This window comes from Equus caballus, chromosome 15 (assembly GCF_041296265.1).
Source record: "Equus caballus isolate H_3958 breed thoroughbred chromosome 15, TB-T2T, whole genome shotgun sequence".
Classification (NCBI taxonomy): domain Eukaryota; kingdom Metazoa; phylum Chordata; class Mammalia; order Perissodactyla; family Equidae; genus Equus; species Equus caballus.
Genome location: NC_091698.1, coordinates 87867682 through 87883997, shown reverse-complemented (window position 1 = coordinate 87883997; position 16316 = coordinate 87867682). Strand labels below are relative to the sequence as shown.

The 16316-nt window shown below is 51.5% G+C and overlaps 1 protein-coding gene and 1 long non-coding RNA gene across 2 annotated transcripts in view; both read left to right on the top strand.

Annotated features, from left to right (window-relative positions):
* Positions 1–3820, top strand: part of LOC138917613 (uncharacterized) — a 135691-nt gene extending 131871 nt beyond the window's left edge. Inside the window, exon 5 of the mRNA XM_070234844.1 lies at positions 3448–3820. Within this exon, the coding sequence (XP_070090945.1) occupies positions 3448–3786 (339 nt within the window). The 3' untranslated portion in view covers positions 3787–3820. The remainder of the gene's footprint in view (positions 1–3447) is intronic.
* Positions 3821–3949: 129 nt separating this feature from the next.
* LOC138917713 (uncharacterized) lies at positions 3950–15875 on the top strand. The gene is made up of 2 exons (XR_011426161.1): positions 3950–4124; positions 15078–15875. It is a non-coding gene; the product is annotated as an uncharacterized lncRNA (long non-coding RNA).
* Positions 15876–16316: the final 441 nt, after the last annotated feature.

The window sequence follows — 16316 nt, the reverse complement described above, 5'->3', positions numbered from 1 at the left end:
ATCCCGTCAGGTTTTCCCAAAGCCCTTTTCTCTCTTGCTGCATGAAGTTTCCTCTGCTCCGGCTGCCTGAGGAAATGGGTTTGCAAGGCTTTCTTATTTTCAGATTTGGGGGCGAATTCACTAAAGCCATAGCTGGGTTCCCACTTTCCATTTGATTTCTGGCTGCCCCAGGCTCACTCCCGCCAGGGTAGTGGGGTTTCCATAGACCAGACAGAGTTCAGAGTCGCCCCCATCCCTCCCTTCTTTGGGGTAGTAGGAAAGGGAATCAAGGGGCTGGCTGCTACCACTTAGAGGACATGAGCAGATGGGGCAACTTAATAAACCTTCCCCTGAAAAGGCCTGGCCTCTTTGGGTGTGAGTTAGAAATGCCTAGATAGATATTTATTTTCTTGCTCCAGAACTGTCAGGCCCAAGCCGTGGCTGGGTTTTCCATGGTTTGGTGAAGTGCCCTGGCTCTGGGGTAACTGATGGAGTCATCTGAATCGTTCCTGGTTTCAGCAATCTCACTTCTTGGAGCTGGGCAAGGATGCAAAGGAGAAAAGGGGCAGTGGGAGTGAGTCTGAACCGGGGACAAGGAGAAACAGATCTTCAGCCCGTTAGGAAGGTGGAGGCAGCACCTGGTCTGTCCTGGCCCCACCGGCCAGGAGGAGGTAAATCTGGTGGGGGAGGGGAAGGGGCGTGGCAAGTGGATTAAAACTTGGAGATCCAGAATCTTCCAGACCCCTGGTGTGGTCTCTTAGGAAATAATGAAAGGGTGAGCAATCTCATTGTGTTTATGACAGATCTTTCTCCCTGGACTGCTTAGGATTCTCAAACCTTAATCTTTGAGGCTCATTCTCTAGAAATAGAGCCTTGTCCACTGACTGAGAAGGGTGGGAACAGATGAGTAGGGGGTGTTTGCTTTTCCTAGGGTAGAAGGCTTAATGGTTTATTTAAGTGTATTTGCTTTGGTTTTATCATTGTGAGAGTAGTTAATTTGTATAGGACTCCCCCTAAACCCACAAATATGTATTGGTGCTAACTGTATGGCAGGCCCTGTGCTGTCCCCCAGCAAAGGAACAGTGAATGAGATCACCTCTGCTCTAAAGGAGATACTCTTCTCAGCATGGTATGGGAAGAAGGAGCAAGAGACGCAGGCAGTGGTCACGAGGGAAAACGCAGGGCAGTGTGGTCCTGTCAGATACATGTGCAGAAGGCAGCAAGCCCAGGACGGCTTCATGGAGGAGGGGAAAACTTGAGCTGGGCCTTGAGATGAGTGGCAGACTTCTGATGTCTGGAAAGAGTGCAAGGAGCTCTTCAATATTTGGAACAGAGAGGTGGAGGTGGGAAAAAGAAACAGGTAAGTGATAGGAAGCCGTAGAGAAAATTTTACTATTATAACTTCCAGTTTGGGGGTGTATACTTGCTATGTTTAACCTGTATGAATTCGCAACCCACCTCGTCTCATTTCATTAGATCCTGTTTTGTGGTTCTAGCAATCAGGACCAATGTTAGGGAAAAACTCTGTCCTCACTACCTAGAAAGGCCCCCAACCTTCGCCCATCTCCCCCCAGGGAGGAAACAGGCAAGTTTCTGATATCAGTGATGTGATTTGTACATGATGGTCAATCAGCTGTGACTCTGAAGTGTGACTTTTAACGCATTTCCTCTGATTTAAAAATCTGTTTGAAGATTTGAAAGTTGATTTCTAGGTTTATTTAAAAAATGATCTATTTTGAGTTTGAAAATATAATTATTTCCTAGAAAAGAGTTTTAAAACCTGATTACTTTCCCCAACTCCACATCTCCTTGAGGCTATTTAAAAAAAAATCAGATTTCAAGTCATGCACACCGAGTGAGCAGCTTTTTCGAGTTCAGTTGACGAGGTTGCACTTTGACATGCTTTTCAAGATTTGAATATTTTTATAAATCATGATTATGCTACTGTTTAATGAGAACAAAAGTGGAAATAGCATCTGCTCGTCTGCCGCGGAGTGCCTCCCGGCCTGTGTGTGCTGTCTGGAAAAGTTGTGGCCCAGTCTGGAGAGCTGATGAGCGTCTTGATTAGCTGAAATTGCTTCCTGCGGTAGTTTGGGGGCGTCGGTGCTGTGATCAACTGGGTCATCGCAGGGATCTGGACGCCGGAGCTGTTCTGAGACTCCAAGTGGCTGGCAGTCCAGACTCATGTCAGAAATCTCCACCTCTTCCCAGAACGGACACATGAACCAGCTTCCCTTCTGGTCCAGGTTGGGATGTTGGAGTCCATTCCTTGCTAGACTGTGAGCTTCTCCAGGGCATGAGTAGGGCCTGATCCAAGTTGAATTCAGCCTAATCGAGATGCACTGTAGAGTCTGCTGGTTATGGGGAAAGATGTGGGACAGGCACAGGCAGGTTCACTGAGGATGGAGAATGGAGACAGCAGGGGAAATAGCACTGCAGTGTGGCCATTCAGGGTAGCTCTGGGTCAAAACACTTAATTCGGGGCCGGCCCGGTGGCACAGCGGTTAAGTACACACATTCCACTTTGGCAGCCCAGGGTTCGCCGGTTCGGATCCCTCGTGCGGACATGGCACCGCTTGGGAAGCCATGCTGTGGCAGGCATCCCACATATAAAGTAGAGGAAGATGGGCACGGATGCTAGCTCATTGCCAGTTCTTCCTCAGCAAAGGAAAGAGGAAGATTGGCAGCAGATGTTAGCTCAGGGCTAATCTTCCTCAAAAAAAAAAAAGAAAAAAACACTTAATTCTGTTATCACTCAGCCCAATCGTTGATGTTCAGGTTGAAGAGCCTGTGTCAGCAGAAGACTTTAAATAAATTGATGGGTTTTGTTTTCTCAGTTTTAGGACATTGCACTATTTTAGTTTTCTTTAGAAATAGTGAAACTAAAAATATTTTTTATTTTTAAACTGTTAACTCTTTTTATCTGGGAAACTCTTTGATCCAGAATTCCTTACCTCCACCACCTGAAGCTCCTCTCTAAAGAGGGTGTTTAATGTAAGTTCTAACAGTGAAATGCCTAGATCTTAGGCGTACAGTTCAGTCAGTTATGCACTGACAAATAGAGAGGTCCGTGTAACCCACATCCCTACCAAGAAAACCGACATCTCCATCAGAAAGTTCCTCATGTCCCTTCTCAGTCAAGCCCCCTACTCCAGAAGCAGCCACTGAACGGTTTGTTTTTAACTCGCATTTCAATTCGATGTTTGAATTTAAAACATCACTTGTGTTTTGAGACTGAAAAGGCCTCCGTCCTCTGAGCGAGGTTGCCGCTGGCTCCCAGGCAAACTGAGTGCCCCTATCGTAGCCAGGCCAGCTGGACATTTTTCAGAGTTTGCGGTGCCGCCTGGCTCAGACTTGGAGGTTGTCTCAAATCTCGTCAGCTACACAACTCCACACCTGGAATTTCAGACATTCGCAATACCTCGAGAACAATGGATGGCAAGAAAATTCATTCTGTGCTTTTTCCAGGATCGCTTGCATGCAATTGTGTCTGCCGAGCAGGAGGACTCCAGATTAGAGGGAGCGAGAGAGAGAGGCCTGCTCATCAGCCTGCATAATCAGCATCGAACATATTTCTGCCCCGACAAAGAGAACAGTGTGTTCCTGAGACGCTGCTGTGCGGCTCAGAGCCTCGCTGGTGGGCGGTTCTCCTGGGAGAGAGTCGCATTTTTTAGCCGTTTCCCCCACCTCCACCCCCACCCCTTTATTTTGCCCTCGACTTTCTGGCTCCTGAGGAGGGGGCTGCTCCCATGGGGCCTGGCGGAGGGCAGAGATGGCTCTGGCTTCTGTGCCCCTTCATCCTTCTGACGCCCATGAAATAAAATTCCTGCAAACCCACCCATCTGCCCAGTTGGTTCCCACCTATGTTCAGCTCTTCAGGCCACTGGCCTTAGGTGGTCAGTGGGCATCCAGACCACCATTTTGGCCACTTTACTTGTCTTTTTAGATGCTCTGTGCTTCTTATCCCCAGGATGTTGACAGCCACCCCACGTTCCTTCTGGGCTGTGCTGGGTTCCCAACATCACTCTGCTCTGTCACTCTTCTGAGAGTCATCAGCGGGCTGTGCTGGCAGAGTGGACAGACCTTCCAGAGAGAGGCAGCCAGGCCGCCGCTACAAGACAAAAGTGAACGACAACCAGGCTGAGGTGCGGTCCCCGCCCCTTCTGGGCTAGGCCTGTCCCCTGTGGCCCTCTGCGGTTGACTCCATTGGTTTGGTCACTAAAACCTTATCAGGACTCAAGTCTGTTTGGGGGTGGGGGGGCCAAGCCTGAAAAAAGTATTTCTTTCTCTCTTTCTTTCTTTCATTTTTTTTCCTTCTCTTACCTATAATTGTATTTTCCTCTTTAATCATAAGGATTTAAATCAGGAAAAATAACCTGAGAACGGATGTGCTTTGCTTGGATGTCGTGGTTGTGCTTTTCGTAAAATTACCCTAAAGCAGGAGAATTAAAGATGGAAATGATTAAGATGCGTAGCTATGCAGCAGGCGAGGGCAGATCGGAGGCAGATCTGCCACAAGGCTCCCCACGAGGGGACCGCAGGGCACAGACCTCAACTGGGATGAAGCGCTCTGACCTGGTGCTCTCCCCACCTTTGTTGTCACTCTGACTGTTGACAGATCGTTCCCTGGCCTCTTCCTTAGGTGTCCCATTCGAGTGGAGGTTGGACTAAAAGGTCACTTCCAGCATGACCCTCTGTGGCCCCATAATTCCTTTGACATCGCTGGTCACTGATAGGTTTGCCATGGTCACTACCAGTTAGGCTGGTGAAGGTTAGTAGGTTTTAGAGACTCAGACCAGAAAATACAGAGAAGCCGTGGAAGTTAGTCTGTCCCATCCATGGCTCATGGTTCCTGCAGACTCCTTGTATGTCACCACCACGGCCCGGCAGCCCTCTAGCCAAACTCAGATGGGGCAGCCTTGGTTGTCCACAATGGAGGCAGCAAAGGGGGCTTCAGAGGCCCAAGGCCATGCGGCCCCTTCACCTTGTTTTGTCAGAGCTGCCCTATCCATGCTCTGGCTCCACCCAGACCCCGGGAATAAAATAAGGCTGCAGGTAGGAAGTGAGGGCCCTGACCCCGAGATGCAGCAGCTGCCCACAGAGGAGGATGCAGCAGCAGGCAGGAGACCTCGGAGCACAGCACTGCAGCCTTTAGTCCTCGCACACAGTCCTGCACATACCGCTTTCTTTGTTTAAAAGAAGGGGCCAGCCCATAAGGCCATATAAATCATAAAGCACTTCTGTGCCCACAGCCTTCCCCCTCCTCTGCTGGGAGCCTCTTCTCCCAGCACGAAGGAGTCCACTGGCCTGGGGACTACTCAGAAAAGCATTCTCTGAGCCAGTGAATGAGGTCCCCAGGAGCAAGGCCCAAACCATATTCTTCTGGATGCTCTCTTAGGGCCTTAGAGCCAGAGGGGCCTCCAGAGACCCCGGGAGCTTCACCAGGGCACAGCTCAGGGCCAGTGATGGGTCTTCTTGAAAACAATTCCAGGTCATAGAGGGAAGAGAATGTCACGTTCCATATACTCTGTTCAGGGCCAGGCGAATTTATATTGCATTTCAGAAGTGTTTTTCATCCAAAAGAAAAATCTTTGTTAAAAAAATTAATATTTGGTGCTTAAAGTAACAAATGTCAGTTCCCTGGAAAATTCCCTCATTTGGAAGAAGTTCAAGCAGAGAGTGAGTGCTTTGACAGCCCACCAGCCTGGCGTTCCAGAGCAGGGGCCTCTGAGGCCCTGACAGGAGCTGCTAGTGAAGGAAACAGCAGGCGTGGGGATGTCTACACTGGCATTCCCACTGCTCACTCGGGGGTGGTCCTGCTGCAGTCCTTGTCCCAGCCCAGCAGTGAGAGGCCGGTGGCCACAGGCAGGAACTCAATTCTGTGTTCCACCGGGCAGCAAAGGCGAGCCTGGCCGCCGTGCCCTCTGGAGTCCCAGGGACAGTTTCTAGGGTTTCCATCTAGGGGGCACCAGGTGGGAGGAGGGGGCTTGGGGCAGAGGCTTCCCTTTAGACATCCCTGAGAGGAGGTCATGACTCCTGTTGCAGCTGGAAGTAGAGGGCAGATGGGCACCAGTCGGGCCAGAAGAAGGGTCTGCACTATGGATTTCATCTGCTTCTAGCACAGGGCTGGGCACAGATCCACTCTGTAGTTCTGGAGCTCCCTGGGGAGCTGCCCTCGGGCTGGTGCATGCTGGACATAAGGCTGAGCCCAAGGCCCGGCAGCTGGGTCCCCAAGGCTCCCATCCTGTGGTTTGAAGCCCTGGCCAGTAGGTGTGCCCCTCTCCCCTTCCCCCAAAAACCCCAGCCTCCACTGCTGGTCTCTGTGACCTCGTCTCCTCCCAGGCAGCCGACTCAATCCTCCAGGGGCGGGCACCGGGCGCTCTGATCTGCCGACTTCCCCCAAGAGATGGTCATTTCCAGAAGGTCCTTCTGCCTTTAATCTTCCCACAGGGAGCAAACACCCTTAATTGCTTGCCTCCCTTCGGCTAGAATGCTTCATCTTCTGTTGTGTTGACCTTTTATACACTGTACTTGAAAATTTCTCATGCTTCGAGGTGTAAGTATATTTCTACAATGTCCCTCACTTTCTTTGCAAGCAGAGAAACTGAGGCCCAGGCACTGAGCAGAGAATTGGGATTGAAAGCCCCATGATTCAGTGTCAGAGGACACTAGCTTGTCCTGGCAGGTTGGTCCCTGAGCGTTCCCAGACCCCAGTGACTGCTTCCCCCACTGATAGGGGTGTCTCCTCCTGGGGTGTGTGCTGTGTGCTGGGGGGGCTCCCTCTCGGGCGGGTGGGACAAGATTCCCACGAGGGAGGCCACAGCTGGGGTGATGCTCTTCTCCCTCCACTCAGAACCCGCTCTCCTGGCCAGCCTTCGTCCACGCTTGGTTTCCTCCCTCTGCCCTTGCAGTGGCCGCTTCAGTTGGGTTGTCTGGGTGACTCTTGAGATGCCAGCACACAAGCTTTGGTGCCACCTTGCCTGTCCTACACCCTAAACAGGGTCTCAACACCCCAGCATGGGTCTATTACCCAGGCTCCATCATCCAGGAGGGCCGTTCCCCCAAATACCCCTCTAGAACCACCTACAGGCAGATCCAGAGGACAGACAGAAGCTCCTGCTGGACCAACTTGGGGGACCGGAAGGAGCATTTTCAAGGATGGCACATATGCCCTCCTAGACGCCCACTTGTGAGTAAACACACCGTCTGTCGCTCAGCAGAGAGAGGCCAGAGAAGGAGGAGGGAGTTGCGCTGCTCTGTGCCGCTGGGGTGGCTTCATAAACACCTTCCCAGCCTCCCCCTGGAGGGTGGGCTTCAGAGGACCCCTGACCCAGTAGGGGATCAACCTCCCGACCCTGGAGGTCTCAGAAAAGGACGTCCTGTCTGTCCCTGCCAAGGCCAGGCAGCTCCTGCCAAGCTCATTAGGCCGGCTCCCTGCCCCGGGCAGCCAGGCGCCCACCAGGGCTGCGCTCACGTAGGAGAAGCGGCTTCTTCACTCAGCCTCATGCCAGCCTCTGCGGTGACCAGAAAGCACTTTGTGTGGTGAATCCCTGGACTGCTCTCATCTTCTAAGAAAATGATGAGAAAACAGGCAAACTTCCCCAGGACTGGTGAGCATTGTGCAGACGGATTCCAGATGGACGTGATTTGGAGTCCTTTCCTGCCTCTGGTGGTTCATTTTCCAACAGGCTGGGCAGCTGGTCTGTTAAAAGGTCTTTCATCAGAAGACGGAGCTGCTCATCCTCGAGCAATTGAAGGACAGGGAAGGCTCACACCCGGCCCCGTCAGCCACACGTTCAGTGTCGACGCATAGCCCTGCGTGCCTTTGTCCTGACGTTCTGCCTTCCTCACTAAAATAAACACCGATCCTCCAAGTCAACACCAAAAAGACTCTGCATGGGAGACACAGTAGGACCTTTCAACCCTTATCCCCCAGAACCACCTCTCCTGTGGGCATCTTTAATTAATGTTTGTCGCTCCACCCACTTGTTGAGGACCAGGATGCCAGCTACTCTCTGTGGGTATTCAGGGCCATTGCCTTCTTCTCTGAGGCCGCTGGGATCCCTTAGGGCATTTAAGGGTCTTCACCCTGGGCTGTGGGAGAGCAACAAGGAAGGAAAGACGCAGAGTACTACATAGCTGGACCCTCTGGCTCCCAGCACTTGCCTCTCTCCCAGGCACCACCTGCTCCTCCTTTCCTGGTCCAGCCAGGTGGTGGGCACCATCACAGAGCCCAAGAGCTCAAACCAAACAGCCCGACTCCTTGAAGTACCCATGCAAGGCGGAAGCAGGGCTCCTTCAAGACCCGCCTTCTGCATCTGGCCCCGGCCTGCAGTGTAGCCCTGGCCCCTGCAGGGTGGGGCAGAAGTCTCTCTTCCAGAGCTGCACGGGAGCCCCAAAGTGGGATGTGGGGAAGGGAAGATGCTGAATTTATGCCAGGGAAACTTCCACCCTTGAATGCTTAGATTCTTTTTATACAACGCAGAAAAGCTGTGACTGAAGCCGGAATGGGGCCGACCCTGGGTTTCTGAGCAAAGTCATGAAGGTGGCCTCCATGTGTGGGGCTGCACGGGAGCACTCCTGGGCACATGGTCCCAGCTTCCTTGGTATGAGCATCCACACCTGTGAGCAGCATGAGCATCAGGATCCTATAACGTAAGGGGCAGGAAAATAGCAAAGACTTGCAGAACAGTTAAGTGAGGAAGAAATAAGCCATGAGGGAGAAGTGCCCACTGCAGCGGCCTGTTTGTATGTTCTGACCCGCCAGATAATAGGATTACACATTCCTTATCTCCACTGCACACTGGCTCGGTGCCAGCCCCAGTCTGAGCTGTGTGACAGCAGGACGTCCGTCCTTCCTCTCCTGCCCCGCATCCTTAACTGTGGGTACAACAGCAACAACTCACTTTGGGGATCCAATATCACCAGGAACTCAGCCTCTCGACTTTGTAGAGGCTCTGGTTACATTTCCTTAGGTCTAAATTTTTGGTATCTGCTCTCGAGTGCAACCCTACTCATCTCTTGATTCAAGAAGCCCAGACTGACGACCCAGGATGTGCATCTCTGTGGGCAGTTGGGAGAGGCCGGCCTCACTCGGGCCTGGTCTTTGGGAATTCACCCAGAGCAGCACAGTTGCTGCTGCAGTGCTGTCTGTCCATCCGTCCGCCAGTCCGTCAGGCCCCTACTCTCAGTCGACACTGAGAGTTCCTATCTAAGCATCCTTCCTACGGCCTGATGCCGAGCACGGGGAGGGAGTGGCAAATGGTAGGCCCCAGGGAGACTGTGTGACCTGGCATCTATTCCGGTCACTGTGGCCGTGTAACAAACCACCCCCAGACCGAGAGGTGGGAACAGCCACCTTGTTGTGCTCACAGAGTCTGTGGGTCAGGCCTTCAGACAGGGCACAGCAGGGAGAGTTTGTCTCCATGATATCTAGAACCTCAGCTGGGAACCCTCACAGGCCCGGCATCACCCAGAGGCACCTTCTGTCAGGGCTCACGTGGACACTGGCTACTTACGGGACCTCTGGTGGGGCCGTCCACCAGAACAGCTGTGTGTGTGTCCTCTCCTCGAGGCCTGGGCAGTGCGGTGGCCTCAAGGGGGATGGATTTTCAGATGGAAGCTCAGAGCTTGGCGCGGGGGCGGGGGTCCCAGCTAACAGGTGGAAGCTGCATAGCCTTTGATGACAGACTCAGAAGACACTCCTGCTCCGTTCTGTCGGTTACAAGCAAATCACAAGTCCCCCTGGATTCAAGAGGAGGGAAATTAGACTCACCTCTTGATGTGGGAGGGGTTAGGTTCTAGACGAGCATGAGATTATAATCTGCCACAGCATCCCTGCTGCAGGGCCCTGCATCCTGCAAATAAAAACCGAAAGCCTTGACTTGGTGCCTCATGGGTCTGTTCTGAGCAGATGCCCCAGGCCTGACCCCAGTAGGGATTCCCAACCTGGGTTCCTAGGGCCAATGCATGGACTCAGTACACGCAATCGAGTAAATCAGTTGTCAGTGATGATGACTTTTTTGGGGGACATTTAAGGTAAAGCACAGTCTAGCACAGTGAAAGGCAGCCACCATGTAACGGTCAAAGCAGAGACTCGATCTAGGCTGCTGATTCCAAGACTGGCTCTGCCGCTTACTCTGTGACCTTGAGCAAGTTACTTAAAGTCTGTTCCCTCATCTATAAAATAGGGATGATAAAAATGGTACCTCTTGCTCTAGTCAGCTCAGGCTGCCGTAACAAAATACCACAGATGGGGTGGCTTAAACAACAGAAATTTATTTTCTCACATTCTGGAAACTGGAAGTCTGAGATCAAGGTGCCAGCCTGGTCAGTTTCCAGTAAGAGCTCTCTTGACTGCAGATAGCCGCTTCTCACATGCCAGCCTCGCATGGCTGTTTGGTGTCTCTTCTTATAAGGACGCTAATGCCATCATCTCATCCCATGAGGCTCCACCCTCATGACCTCATCTAAACCTAATCACATCTCCAAATGTCGCCACATTCGGGGTGAGGGCGTCAACATGTGAATTTGGAGGGGAACCCAATTCAGTCCATGGCACCTCCTTGTCGGGCTTCCGTGAGGATCAAATGAGTGACTGTTTGGGACGTGCCTAGAATGGTGCTTGGCATATGGTAGCCACTATAAAAACAAAATGGAAAGATCGAGAGAAGAGCACAGGGCAGGAAGCAGGGAGACTGTGGCTGGTGGAGTCCCAAGGACTCGGGGTAATTTCTGCCTCTACATTGCAAGGACTCTCATCTTTGATGAGAATGGCAAATTACAGCCACATGGGAAGTGCTGTGTGGGGCGACGGGCGGGCCGCCCACTCTAAGGTCTCGCATTGGACCTCAGTGTGCAGATTTTACCTTCCCTCATCTTTGTGTGTGTATGGTTTTTTAAATTCATAACTTATCCTCATCTGTGGATTTGGAAGAGTGGGAGAGAGGAGTCGAAGCTGTCTTTAATTAAATGTTGCCACTCCCTCCTCCTTACGGTCATTTACAGTCAATAAGGGGGAGGAGAAATATCTCTTTAGAAGGCCTTTCAAATGAAAAAAAAAAGTGAACTACTGAATGCAAAAACGTTCTTATCTAAACATCCTTCCTTCGGTTGTGATTTAATATGTGCGCGGTACTATATAGAAATACAAAGCAGCTTGGGAAAAAGTCTCAGCCCTAAGAATCTTATAGTATTAAAACTCGAGTAATCCCACACAAGAGAAAAATACAGCAAAGCCTGAGCTTGGCCCCTGCAAACCGGTGTGCTCCACCCCCTGCGACCCGGGGGGCCGTGGGACGTCCCCCGAGAGGCGCTGTGCAGGCTGCTTTTGACAGCTGAATTTTATTAACTGTTTTTTCATTCCTCCTGATGGGCCTGGCAATGAACTCTTATCAGTGTATTGTGGTGAGTACAAGTCAATTAATTTCTTTTAAATAACTTCAACTGAAATCCTATTTGATTTATATTCCAAAAATGATTTCCATTCCATTCCTTCCTGAGATTATGGTCCCGGCTGAGTTAATCACACGGGCTGCAGAGTCACCCATACCCCAGGGAGAAAACAGGATCAAGGAGAGAAGGAAATGAGAAGAAGGTGGAGCTGAGAACATTCTAAAGACCCTTTATTCAGTGTGAGGCCGTGTGCTGGGGACAGGAGAGCTCGCTTAAATCTCACCTGCAGAAAGGCTTATTTCTAGCTGCGGTGCAAGGGATAAATTGAGGGAGGACACAAGGTGTCCAGGAGATGGAGGAGTCCTTACCAAGAAGCGTGACGGGTGGCCACTGTGGCTACTGAGGTTTGGTGGCAAGACCCCCGCTCGTCTGGCCCGCAGAGTTTACTGTGGTTTCTGGGGCTGGTGTCCCAGGAGCCACTCCTTTAGCTTGGCCCTGGCTGTGAGCACCTGAGCTCTATATGGCCTGCTGTGTGGGGCCACCGCAGGCGTGATGGGTGGGGGATGACAGTGGGCTGTCACCGGGAGCAGAGCTCCAGTAGGCTTTGCTGCAGGTCTGCTCATGTCCCAAACAGAGGCAGGCACAAGCAGAGGTGCCACCTTCCTGAGGGTCTGCCCACACGACCCCTGTTTGTCACCAGCCAGGCCTTCCAGATGATAATGCCTAGCCTCTCTGGGAAGTGGGGAGGGCAGTCACACCCTCTTGGAGGAGATCGCGTGAGCTGGGTGGCATCTGGCCCTGGAGAACAGAGCTTAGTGAGTGGCTGGTGACAGTGATGAGAGGTTGGAGCCCCAGGGGTAGAGTGGCTACCGCCCTTGGGAGAAGTGCTGTGGCTGAGTCCCAAGGCCTGGCTGGTGTGGGGCTGGTGAGAGATGCCTTCTCAAGCCATCTTGTGCCCCGACGCCAGGCTGCCATGTGGGGTCTGGCAGATTGCCGGGCAATAGCAGGTCACTGCCCTGGGGCAGGAATATCCAGTGAAGAATTCAGAGCAGTTAAAAAGTTTTGCAAAGATGAGTTTAGACAGAAGATGTATTTGCAAAATGTCTGCTATGGATGCTGTATTCGTTTGCTAGGGCTGCGGTAACAAAGTAGCACTGACTGGGTGGCTTAAACAGTGGAACTTTATTTTCTTACAGGTCTGGAGGCTAGAAGTCTGAGAGCCAGGTGTCGGCAAGATTGGTTTTTTCTGAAGGCTGGGAGGGAAGGCTCTGTTCCAGCCTCGCTCCTTGGCTTGTAGGTGGCTGTCCTCTCCCTGTGCCTTCACGTCGTCTTCCCTCCGTCCGTCTGTGTCCAGATCTCCTCTTGTAAAGACACCAGTCACATTGGATTAGGGCCGCCCTAGTGACCTCATTTTAATTTAATTACCTTTGTGAAGACCCTGTTTCCAATGACCGTTACATTCTGAGGTTCTGGGGTTAGGACTTTAGCATATGAATTTGGGGGGACACAATTCAGCCCATACAGATGCTGTCCTGGGGAGCCAAGTGAGTGGTGTTTCCCAAAGCATAGATATGAGACTGCCAATAATCAGAAGCATCTAGGGCACGTGATGAAAATGTGAATTCTTGGGGCTGGCCAGGTGGCGTAATGGTTAGGTTCACAAGCTCTGCTTCCGTGGGCCAGGGTTTGCAGGTTCAGATCCTGGGTGTAGACTTACACACTGCTCATCAAGCTATGCTGTGGCAGCATCCCACATACAAAAAATAGAGGAAGACTGGCACAGATGTTAGCTCAGGACTAACCTTCCTTCCCCCTCCCCCCCCAAAAAAAGTGAATTCCTAAGCCACATGCCAGATCCAATGAATTGAAATCTCTCAGAGTATGGCTTAGGATTTGGCATTTAAGTAAACTAAATGAGCTCCCCAGGTGATTATTGTCCCCTCTGAGGTTCTGCTCTGGGAGGCAGGGCTGGGGGAAGGGGGACATGAGGATGACAGCTCCACCTTCAAGGAGCTCCCTAGTCGAAGAAACACGACCTCCATGAGACAAGTAGAGAAAATATAATGCAGAGTATAATCGAGTGGCCAATTGAACAACATGGAACAAAGTGCTGTGGTAACACGGAGAAGGAGGGGCGTTCCGAGGAAGGAGAGTGTGGGGAAGCAGTCCTGGAGGGCGACGTTTCTCACATCTTCCTCTGCACAGAAGTGGTTCAAGGCCGAGGATTAGAAATATCTAAGGACAGGGATGCTGGAAGATGTGAGGAGCTGTACAAAACCCTATTTCAGTGTTGAGTATCTTTAAGCAGTAGATTACTTTTGTCTTTATCAAAAAGCAAATTTTGGTATTTTCCTGGAATTCCTGTTTGCTGATATCGGTACCTGACACGTTGACACTCAGCAAAGGTCCACTGGCTTCAAGGTTTGGGCAGTTCTGTGTGGTTTGTGGCTGAGGTGGCTTTATCTCTTAGGAGAGATGTGGGGGACAGTGGGTGAAGACCCAGTGGTGAACGTCGAACAGGATGGGTTTGGGCGCCGCTGGTGACTTCTGACTCCAGCAGGTGAGCGTTGATGTTGTTTTAAGTGACATTCGTCCTGCCTTTCTTCCTATACACATATTGATCCTAGCCAACGAAGACTCGACGGGAAACCACACAGAAAGAAATATGTCCAGCTTGTCAGTGGAAAAGAACGTGGCAGGGACCACCATGAGTCCTGTGGGCTCTGCAACTGTGTGCACACTTACTGGCTGGGTGACCTTAGCAAGCTACCCTCCTCTGTGCCTCAGTTTCCTCACCTATAAGATAGGGAGAATGGTAATACCTATGACATAGTTTTGTGGTGAACCTTAAACAGGTTAATTATGAAAGGAATTTAGAATAGTGCCTGGAATATAAGTACGCAATAAATGTTAGTGATCAATGCATTTTTTCCACCCGGATGAGTGATGTTCTGAGAATTTACTTCAAACAAGATATCATGGCCGTTCTCTGGGGACTGGGCAGTCACTAACTAATCCATTTTTCTTATCGTGATCGGTATAGCTCAGTGATTTTTCTGCTCTCTACCCCGAGCTAAGACTGAAATGAAGCGCTGGCCAGTGCAGGGCTGCAACAACAGGCGGGGCCACAGGCCTTGTGTGTGTGTGTGTGTCTGCATGCGTGTGTGTGTGTGTGTATACACATGTGTGCATACACGTGTGTGCACGCACTCCTTCAAGCCCGAGGGGGCTGCGTGTTGGCTAAAGGGTATCTCTTCCAGCTCCTGGGGACTCCAGGAACGAACAGCCTGCTCAGGCGACTTTTCTGTCCGTGCACTGGGAGCTCAGCTTCATGTGAGGCAGTGTCCTTGATACACACTGTTCTCTCTGCCTCAGTTTCCCTTAGAACCAAGTCCCTGTGCACAGGCCACGGGACGTGGCCCAGGTGGCTTGGTGCAGTCCATCGTCACTTACCTCTGGTGGGCTCCACGTGGGATGGTCCCCAGGAGGGGAGAGGGCAACGCACCTGCCCTCGGGAGTACACTTCTCAAAGCTTCTCCCCGTCACACTGTCTTGGAACGAGTTCTTTCCTGGGCCTATTCTTTAAAATCATGGTGAAATGTTGAATTCGAGGAGAGGAGAAAAAGATCAAAGAGACAGAACTCACTGACTCCTATTTGGGGATTAATTCTCTAATCCAATTTTTTTTGCAAACAATCTTACAGAAACCCACTAGAGATAATTAATAAAGGCAGAGCTCCCTGGTTGAAGCAAGGGTGCCCTCCTTCAGGAGCCTCGGAAATTCCCGCACGGAATCCTAGGATGTCTTCGAACCCCGTAGGAAAACTGCTTCAACATGGGCATCCTCCTTCCTTTCTACGTCCGCGTTCCCTGCTGCTGCCTCTGTTCCTGACAGTGTTTGCAGCACCTTCCCTGCGGAGTGGACAGGACAGGGTCCAGGAGAGAAAGGACCACTCTTGCCAGAACTGGCTCGGTTTCCTTTTGGATAGTCACTGCAGACCTCTTGGCTCAAATGTGCTGTCTGAACTTGACTTTTCTGCACTCCCCAGTGTGAGGACCGGCGCTAACTGAGGCCTGAGCCGGGAAGCTGAACAGCTTGATGTGTTAATCCAGACTGTCGCCTGGCCCACTCTGCTTACCAGTCTCCTCCTCCCTCCCATGTCACTCAGGGGACAGGAGGACAGTGGGAGGGATCGGAAGTGCTGGGCATCAGGAAGTGAGTGAGGATGAGCCACTGGGGTGCAGGGGCTGTGACAGGAGCCTCAAACCCCAAATGGCTGTGTCTTTAGACCTTCACATCAGCCTGCAGCCACCCCAATTTTTCTATTATCATTATTTTAACACCACGTTGGCCCTATTTTTAAAATCTGCCGCACTTGAGCAATTTTTTCTGACGTCAGCTGGCTGCCGGCAACTCTGCTTGAAAACAAGAACACCCAAATCTTCTAAGGAGTAATGCTGAATCTGCTTCAAACGCAATAAATCACAAAAACCATTGTTTACGATAAGTGGTATCTGATTGCTGTTAGAACCTGTGTTTATTGCTTTTGTGCGTTATGGTCTCTTGTAATTTGGACAGCCAGAAATTGTATTCCTTTATGCAGCGCGTAGGAAGGCTTTGTAAGGAGGGAGGCATCTGTAATTATGCTGCCAGGGAGTGGGGCTGGGAAGCCTCTGAGGAGCCGGAAATGCAATGGGCTGGTTTTCATCGGAGGTGCCAGGCCCTCGGGCTTCCCACTCTTCTGGTTCTTGGAACCCTCCAGGCTCCTTCAGAGACCTGGACAGGGCAGGACAAATGGGGGGGTCTTGGAACCATGTTGCTCCAGACCAGAGAGCCCTTAAGTGGCCTCCGGGAGCAGAGCGTGGCGTGGACGGGTGGCTGCAGCCCCACAGGAAGCTGGACAGATGGTTTTCCCTGGAAGTTGCCTTAGACGCCCCCGCAG